Here is a 10,381-nt window from a genome sequence, read left to right as displayed (position 1 = left end):
TTGTGACTGTGTATTACTTCGAAGAGAAGCATTCAAAACACGTCATAAACTTGTTATAAGTTTCATGATTGTTCTTATATAATTGAGTCAATCAATTCATCTGATGATGTGTTTGGTATTCGCCCGGTTAAAGGTGGTGTGCTTCAGCATGTTAACAGGCGAAAACTTATTATAAATCCAGAAGATAAGATTGAACCGGAAGGTCAGCCGCTAATGAATGTTTTGCCATTTGAATTTAATGGAGATATTAGTTCATCAGATGAGAGTGAATCGAGTGAAAGTGAATCAAATGAAGATAACGTGAGATTGATATATAGGGATAGTAATGGTGAAGTGATAAATACTGAAAGTGCTCCCTTGAGAAGGTCGACCCGTTCTACTAAAGTCATTATTAGAAATCCATATAGATTACCTGCTTCAGCTCATGATGGGAGATAAGATTAACGTTTGTCTTTTTATTGTACTCATACTTTTGGGGACAAAAGTGCATTTGAGCGGGGAATATGTACTGATGCGATTTGTTCGTGTGATGGGATTGCGCTGCAGCTATTTTTTTGCGTTATTGTTGTTGTATTTGCATATTCATCTCGTGCATGTTCATGCAAATACACAGCTGTTCCGCGGTATATATGCTTTTGTGGGCTCTTGCAACGGGTTTTCGTTTGTTCCGTTGCAAGCCCTGCACACATTATTTTGGCAGTATGCAGTTCGTTATTTTGGCAATATGCAGTTCTGAAGTCCATGATGTAAGTGTATATTATAATCTGTAGTTAATTTAATTTAATGATATGTGTGCATTGATACAATAAGTTATAAGTATGTTATATTATAATATGTAGTTAATTCATGTCCGTATTCGACTAATGCCGGTATTGAATGCATTGTTAATATTATTGTGCTGTACATTTACATGAGTTGTTAATATTATTGTTATTGTACATTCCGCTAATGGGGAGTGATTGTTATTGTTTTATTCTTGTTTAATGATTAATATACCGTTAGCTTGGTGGTCAGTAATAGTCTGAAGTTATGGAAGTTTTGGTGGCCAGTAATAGTCTGAAGTTACAGAAGTTTTGGTGGCCATTATTAGTCTGTAGTTAACAGAAGTTTGTTGGAGCGTCCAATAGTCTGTAGTTTCAGAAGTAGTGTTGGAGCGTGCAATGGTCGTAGTTTACAGAATGGTGCATTAAGCAGACTCTAGCTTGAGGTAAATACAAGTTATTACACCATTTTAATAGGCTATGCTATTTAATCATCAAATTGTTTCTGATGTTGGTGTGTTGCCAGGTTATATCAGAATTGTTGTTAAATTGTATAACTTGCCTAATTTTGTTAACCTTGATATACTATATAATTATAACGCATTATATAATTCTTGTTTGGAATATATATTTTGCAGGGTTTTGTTTCGTATAGTTCGCTTTGGTTTATGTGCAAATAAAATGTTGAATGCTACACAAAGATGTCTTGTGATTGATTACCAACCGAGTCTAAACTACTCAAGGAAGATTGTACCTCCCTTTTCAATATCTTTCTAAAGTCGAACCAAGACATAAATATCTTTGATTTTGAAGGGAAATAACAGATTTTAAGTTTGAGTAGGAATGTTTAATGTACTGTACATTTACTAATTCATTCTTTGCCTAAAGACACAGACAGCAAATTCACCTTAATTAAGACAATTAAAGAAAAATAGCATTTTGCATATTTTAATTGACAGTAGACACTTTCCCCCTGCCATTGATTTTTTTTTATCTTGACCTGTATAGTGTGAGTTTTTAATCACATTTTTTAATGCCAAGGACTATGAAATGCATGTTTTTCTTAGCTCTGTTTTAAAGATTTTTTTCTATATCTTTCAGCAATTGTGGAATTCCGAAAAAAAGTTAATACCAACAAGCTATTGTGATTCAATATTTCGAACTTCATACTATCTGAAATTTTAGTAAGATTCTTCATTTGCCTTGTCATCTGACAAGAAAATGCATGGTTATGGAGAAATGCTGCTTCAATACACAAAGAATGTTGGTTTATATGCACGCCTGATGCAAACGATTCTTTAATATGGTTCTTTATTATAAACTCTAGTGATGCTATAATATAATAGGCTTATAATTATAGACAAAAATGCTGATATAAACAGGACTGTAAGCGTAAAAGTAAAGACTTAGCCAAATGATATGCGAAGGGGTATGTAAATACCTACCCCATGAAGTACAGCTGATGTTTTTTGATTAAAGAAATTATGGTTTGTATATCTTAAACTCAGTGTATTTTGTAAGTCTACAGGAGTCAATTAAAGCCATTGTTATTTTACAACAAGGAGCTGGGACTAATTGAAGACCAAATGGAACTGGTACCAGCAGCTGAAGACAAGTTGAAACTGGGACCAGCTAAGACCAGTTGGAACTTGGACCAGTTGTGAAAATCACAATACCCAACAAATTTTAGTGGCCCCCTTACATTTCAATTCCTATTCAGCCCTGAAAAAAACCAGATATAACCCAGCATAGGCCCGTAAATTATTTTGGACAAAACCCACATGGGTCCCAAATAAAACCATAATGGAAACCTAAGGGACCCAAATATATCCTTTAGCGGGCCCATAAACTTTATGGGACCCTTATGAATTTTGGGTGCACAGGCAGCTCTTTCCCGTATAGGCCAATTTATAGTGGCCCCTTACATTTCAATCCTCAAAAAACCCAGATATAGCCCATAAAGATCCCATGAATTTGGTAAAACCCATATGGGTCCCAAATGAAACCATAATGCAAATCTAAGGGGCCCAAATATATTCTTTAAAGGGCCCATAAAATAATTTGGACTAACTTTATGGGACCCATATTGATTTAGGGTGCACAGGCAGATCTCCATATGGGCCAATTGATAGTGTCCCCATACATTTCAACCCCAATTCAACCCTTAAAAACCCAGATAGAGCCCGCAATGGGCCCATGAATTAACTTAGACAAACCAATATGGGTCCCAAATGAAACCATAATTCCAACAGTAAGTGACCCAAATATATCCTTTAAAGGGCCCGCATTTGCATTTGGGCCAAACGTTATGGGACCTTCATGGATTTAGGGTGCACAGGCAGCTTGATCCCATATAGGCCAAACTGTAGTGGGCCCACATTTTGGCCAATGCATTTCCCATATGGGGCCCATGTTGTATTTTCCCACTATTCCTCCAGGAAGTTGCCACCACTACAGCAAAGCATGTGTTCCCAAATTATGATGACCCGGCATTACTAATTAAATGAGTCATCAATCCCTGTTTCCTGTCCCCATGTATATTTGTACCTGTGTTTAGTTAGGAAATCAGTTCGAGTATTGATTTTAGAGACAATTACATCAGTCGTGTACTCTTCAACATTGTTTTTATAATAAAGTATATTTGCAACTATTTTACTTTTGTCTCCTGCTACCTTATTACATTGCCTTGGCTCTCGACACGTTAACCATACATACATATATATTATATACATATATATTATATATATATATATATATATATTATATATATTATGTATATTATATATATTATATATATATTGTATATATTATATATTATATATATATTGTATATATTATATATATTGTATATTATATATATATTGTATATATTGTATATTATATATATATTGTATATATTGTATATTATATATGTATATTGTATATATTATATATATTATATATGTATATTGTATATATTATATATATTATATATGTATATTGTATATATTATATATATTATATATGTATATTGTATATATTATATATATTATATATGTATATTGTATATATTATATATATATATAATTTTTTTTACATCAACATTATTATCTGGTTATTAAGCATCTATCTGTCTTACCAATTTAATCACTATTACAACTTTGACATTTAAACTGATGCACAGCAGAGCTCCTATATTCCTTAGGGGTTTGATCTTTAGTAGATATAAAATGAGAGACATTTTTGTACTGCCATAAAGTTATGGTGTTTCTTTTCTTTGTTTAAGCATGTACGTAAAATGAATTCACCTGCCTTTCCTAGATCTAACCTAGATCATAATCAAGCAATCATCAGTAGGCCTATGTATACATTTAGGTTCATTTTATTTATTGAGTACATGGTTAACAACTTTTAAAGGGTACTCATTCCATTTTCTAATGTTACAAATTTCTGCTTGAAGTTTTAGGGAGTATACAATTTGTGTGCTCTTAAAACTAAACTACGAATCCAAGAAATCTTAAGGTTCCATGGGACAAAGCTACCATAATGGATATATTGACCTGTATGTGTGTATTTTTACGATATATACTCATGCTTCCTACGCTGTTGTCGAGTTGTAAATCCAAAAAATAGACTATATCACTGTTTTCAAATAATTCAAAGGTAAAATTAATCTGTTTATGAAAAGCGTTAAAGTGGCGTAGAATGTGATGAAAATTATTAGGTTTAGCTAGCACATGTCGTCAACCAAACGAGTATAAAACTAAATAATACCTGATTCTATAAATCTAGAAACAATAGACTCTTTTAGATCAGTCACTAATATATTGGCTAAAACTGGTCCAATGGTGAGCCCATTGAAACGCTGTCAGTTTGTTTATAGAATTCATTATTACACGTAAATACAGTTTTAGTAAAGCAACGTATTTTTCTTAAGATTAGTAGATACCAATTTCTTATAGTAAAGCCTATCAAGAATTATATTAATTACGGTACCTTAGTAAGGGGAACATTTTGTAAACAGAGATGTAACATCATAAGATGCAAAACGGTAACCTAATTTATATGAATGGTCTGGTATACCTTTAATGCGGTCAGCAGCATCAAACGAATCTTTAAGAACAACATCTTTAACAGAAAGAGGCCTTAATAAGTTAGCTACTGAGTAATAAAAAGTGCCGGTTGTGTCAATAATAGGTCTTAGAGGTGGAATATTATAAAATCCTTGTGTAATTTAGGTAGACCAATGGCTCCGACAGGCATGGTTGATACTGGACGAATTTCTTTGTATTCAGCATAAGTTAGTTCTTTTCTACAGTATTAAACAGTGTTCGAAGGTAGGCTTGTAAGGAGTTAAGCTGTGACAATTTCTTAAATTTAGTTGGATCAGAGAACAAGCTGGTCATAGATGTAATATAATCAGATTTCTTCATTATCGCAACACCATTCCTTTATCAAGTCTAAGAATTGCATATTTAATGCGTATGATTTTTAAAGTATTAATACGTTTAACATCACAATTTAATTCGCGGTTATCAAAATCAAGAAAGTTACATGTCACGTTTAATAAATGATTTAGGTGAGCATCAGCATAATGAAGTATATTTTTATATGTTTGATATAAAACATATATTTACGTTTTATATAAACTCAAGCCAAAAGACCACCTGAAACTTATGCCCAGAACCCCTTTGCCTTCGGTACCGTATATGCTAGCTATGGGCCTGCAATTCGTTATATGCATGTAATGAACATATATACTCCTGTTAACAATATATGTGTTTCGTAGTTATATTATGGGGGTATAAAATTAGTTATACAGAATCTATATGGCCCAAATAATATTTTGGCAAAGTACTTGGAAATGAAAAGCTTATATTCCCTTTATATATTTCGACAAAAATTTAAAACACAGCCACCAACCACAAGCTCAGAATACGTAGTACTATATAATAGACGTCTAATGCTATCAGCATACTTAGGAACATGCGTCTGTTTGTGATACTTTACAGAAGGTCATGTATGTACTATATAAAATAAACAAAATACAAAACATGGAGCATTATCCAGTCGCCGGATACGTATCGTAGATATTGTTACTTATGGCTGAGCACAAGCGCAGTATCCCGCAACTAGAGAAAAAAAGAGAAATGTAATGTCTTCATAAAAAAACAAAATTAGCATACACAGCACTTCATTGAATACTAAATTGTATATGTGAAAAGTATGCGATGCGATAAACATACATCGATTATGGTTTTTAAACACGACATACAAGTTTAATCATACTTAAGACAAAAAGATGAAAACGATGTTGAAATACAATATTCTTTAGATTATCACTATATATTCTTGTGTTCGAAATATACGATGAGTTAGTTATAAATGAGAGCATATCATATCATATCATCATATCCAAATCATTTTAACACCAATTTTTTCAGTGACAGTTAAATCTCCACTCAATCCTACTGTAGTTCTCATTATGAGAAATGACTCTGAAATTAACCTACCTCTTTTACAAGTTGGCCCAACAAATCCATAAGGGCATTGGCAAGTGCTTGTGGAATCGTTATTAGTAAGACATGTTCCGCCGTTCAAGCATTCACATGCTGGAGTGTCTGAAAGAATACCGGCGTATCACATTGATCTTTGTTTTAACTAAAGTGCTGTACAAGAATCTGATATATTAAATTATAGGATTAAAATAATAATGATGATGATGACCATCACCATCAACTTAAATGTTACCAAAAGCGCAATGTTGCCATAGTAAGTCATAACCTGCAGCGAGACGAGTTCATTTGCCCGCGGCAAGAAAATGTTGGGGACATTATTATGCCAGTATTTTCACTCAAGAAGTGACCGAAAGGATGGCCATTCGATTATTCTGTGTAAAAACCAAGGATAACCCACGAAAGTCTTGGACTTATTTCCAGTGTGGTCTTTTTTATGGTGAGTGCGCATTACACCTGGAGACAATCCCCTACTCTTTTCCGAAGAGTTTATTGCGTTCTTTAACGTGCGACATGGGCCATAATGCACATGGGACAAATAGCTTAAACATCTCATTCGAAATAAGGTGCGCTTTTGTAATTTGCATTTTAGCCCTACAGCTGAAATACAAGGAGAGCAACCACCTGCTTATCCGACTGAGCTAAACTGTTAACCATTTTCATGCCCCTTTTCAGTGTATTAATTGAAACCTCATTGAATCTCTGCCAATATAAGCAATCCGTCAGTCAGATAATCAATCAATTATTCAATCAATTAATAAATGAATAATAAAATAAATTAATAAATGAACTAACTAATTATTCATTCGTTTTACCTACAAGGCACCGACATTAAAAATTCATAGACGGACAAAAAATTTACTTTGCCGTAGGCCTGATTGTAGTACTACAACCTCTATAAGTGCACGATCTGTGACTTTGGGCTCACAGGCGTTTCGCCTCTCGAGGTGTTCTGAAATTTACCAACTACCAGTGATATTTGGCTGATTTTACATCAACATGAGGCAAAGGGGCACTTGAAACGCAGTGGAAGTTTTTAGTTAAATTATACTTGCAAATTAATATATCTATTCAACAATACATTATTATAGTAAAAATATATTAACGATAGTGCAAGTAGTCTGTCTCTTATACACATCTAGATGTGTATAAGAGACAGGGTCTTTTTGATGGTGAGTGCGCATTACACCTGGAGACAATCCCCTACTCTTTTCCGAAGAGTTTATTGCGTTCTTTAACGTGCGACATGGGCCATAATGCACATGGGACAAATAGCTTAAACATCTCATTCGAAATAAGGTGCGCTTTTGTAATTTGCATTTTAGCCCTCCAACTGAAATACAAGGAGAGCAACCACCTGCTTATCCGACTGAGCTAAACTGTTAACCATTTTCATGCCCCTTTTCAGTGTATTGATTGAAACCTCATTGAATCTCTGCCAATATAAGCAAACCGTCAGTCAGATAATCAGTCAATTATTCAATCAATTAATAAATGAATAATAAAATAAATTAATAAATGAACTAACTAATTATTCATTCGTTTTACCTACAAGGCACCGACATTAAAAATTCATAGACAGACAAAAAATTTACTTTGCCGTAGGCCTGATTGTAGTACTACAACCTCTATAAGTGCAAGATCTGTGACGTTGGGCTCACAAGCGTTTCGCCTCTCGAGGTGTTCTGAAATTTACCAACTACCAGTGATATTTGGCTGATTTTACATCAACATGAGGCAAAGGGGCACTTGAAACGCAGTAGAAGTTTTTAGTTAAATTATACTTGCAAATTAATATATCTATTCAACAATAAATTATTATAGTCATCAATATATTGTCATTTAATATAAATATGATCATTATTTGAATTTTGAATTTTGGTGGTGATGGTTATAGTAATGGTGATGATTGTGATGGATCTATGTGGCGCTATAATCGTATTATTTGTGATACTTGCATATAGTGAATGTCCAAAAAAATCGGTCTCGTATTATTGACGATTCAGAGCCACATGCTTCCAATCCTGTAGCCACTCCAGCATCCATCAAAATGTAATAGCTTTGTTTTTCCAGGAGTTGGAGGCCATTTGTCATAAATGTAATAGAACGATTTGTCATTGGCTGATATACAACGTCAGGACTGGAAGAAACGTCTATTGAATACACAAGACTGTCATTGCCATCGTAGAAACGAATAAATGTTGGTTTTGTGGGTCGTACAAACTGTAAAAATTAAACAATTGTATCTTAAAAAATATATTAACGATAGTGCAAGTAGTAGAATTAGAAGAGGCATGGTGACGTGAACGACTATGGCGTAGATTTGGGCACAATGAAAGGGATAAAAACATATTGCCAAGGGTTGATCCAGATTTTGTATTAGGCCTATATTGTTCTTATATAAATATGGCATTAGTATGTATTGAAATTACAAAATATTGGCACGTGCGTAATTGAAAATCAAAGATTAGATTAGTGCTTATGCACGGATTTCGTTATGTGTTGGCCATAAGCTTCTGCTTCTAAAAGCGTTTGAACAACGATGGAAATATTTTTATTTACAAGAGTGGAGAGCACACTGTTGTTTTTATCTGAACATTAAACAATTTATTCACTGAACACTGAAGATTATATACGATCGGTAACAATATTTCAGGCATAGGAGATGCATTACAATGGAATATAAGAGGCAATCATGAGTCATTGCAACTGTGTCGTGTGTGACTGCCAGGAACCAGAAGACAAGAGACACTTTTGTTTCATTTGCTCCACTTATATGACGCAAAGGGAATCTTTGTTAGTAGATATTACTGGAGAAATCGTACACTATTATAAATTTTACGATTTGATAACCAGTGGACATTCCCAATTAAAACCTGGCTAAAAGAGTGGGTTTGCATGTATGCTCCAAGTAAAATAAAATGCAAAAACAATGAAAAAAACGGTGTACAATCATTGAAAGTTGACTTGCGGAACACAAATTTATTAAGCTATAACAAAATCAAACGGATATTTCGATAGCTCCTGCTATCTTCATCAACGTTAAAGAAGATAGATAGCAGGAGCTATCGAAATATCCGTTTGATTTTGTTATAGCTTAATAAATTTGTGTTCCGCAAGTCAACTTTCAATGATTGTAAACCGTTTTTTCATTGTTTTTGCTGTATAAGAGACAGTGTATGCACTATATAAAATAAACAAAATACAAAACATGGAGCATTATCCAGTCGCCGGATACGTATCGTAGATATTGTTACTTATGGCTGAGCACAAGCGCAGTATCCCGCAACTAGAGAAAAAAAGAGAAATGTAATGTCTTCATAAAAAAACAAAATTAGCATACACAGCACTTCATTGAATACTAAATTGTATATGTGAAAAGTATGCGATGCGATAAACATACATCGATTATGGTTTTTAAACACGACATACAAGTTTAATCATACTTAAGACAAAAAGATGAAAACGATGTTGAAATACAATATTCTTTAGATTATCACTATATATTCTTGTGTTCGAAATATACGATGAGTTATTTATAAATGAGAGCATATCATATCATATCATCATATCCAAATCATTTTAACACCAATTTTTTCAGTGACAGTTAAATCTCCACTCAATCCTACTATAGTTCTCATTATGAGAAATGACTCTGAAATTAACCTACCTCTTTTACAAGTTGGCCCAACAAATCCATAAGGGCATTGGCAAGTGCTTGTGGAATCGTTATTAGTAAGACATGTTCCGCCGTTCAAGCATTCACATGCTGGAGTGTCTGAAAGAATACCGGCGTATCACATTGATCTTTGTTTTAACTAAAGTGCTGTACAAGAATCTGATATATTAAATTATAGGATTAAAATAATAATGATGATGATGACCTTCACCATCAACTTAAATGTTACCAAAAGCGCAATGTTGCCATAGTAAGTCATAACCTGCAGCGAGACGAGTTCATTTGCCCGCGGCAAGAAAATGTTGGGGACATTATTATGCCAGTATTTTCACTCAAGAAGTGACCGAAAGGATGGCCATTCGATTATTCTGTGTAAAAACCAAGGATAACCCACGAAAGTCTTGGACTTATTTCCAGTGTGGTCTTTTTGATGGTGAGTGCGCATT

At 33.7% G+C, this 10,381-nt stretch overlaps 1 protein-coding gene across 1 annotated transcript in view; it reads right to left on the bottom strand.

Moving 5' to 3' along the window:
* Nucleotides 1–4,806: 4,806 nt before the first annotated feature.
* Nucleotides 4,807–10,381, bottom strand: part of LOC117117811 — a 16,630-nt gene continuing 11,055 nt past the window's right edge. Inside the window, exons 7-9 of the mRNA XM_033262279.1 lie at nt 8,215–8,479; nt 6,254–6,361; nt 4,807–5,872 (exon numbers count right to left, since the gene is read on the bottom strand). Coding sequence (XP_033118170.1) covers nt 5,841–5,872; nt 6,254–6,361; nt 8,215–8,479 — 405 coding nt within the window. The 3' untranslated portion in view covers nt 4,807–5,840. The remainder of the gene's footprint in view (nt 5,873–6,253; nt 6,362–8,214; nt 8,480–10,381) is intronic.

This window comes from Anneissia japonica, unplaced genomic scaffold (assembly GCF_011630105.1).
Source record: "Anneissia japonica isolate Jap-2015-1 unplaced genomic scaffold, ASM1163010v1 scaffold6406_len342834_cov151, whole genome shotgun sequence".
Lineage (NCBI taxonomy): Eukaryota > Metazoa > Echinodermata > Crinoidea > Comatulida > Comatulidae > Anneissia > Anneissia japonica.
This window is presented reverse-complemented; position numbering and strand designations above follow the sequence as displayed.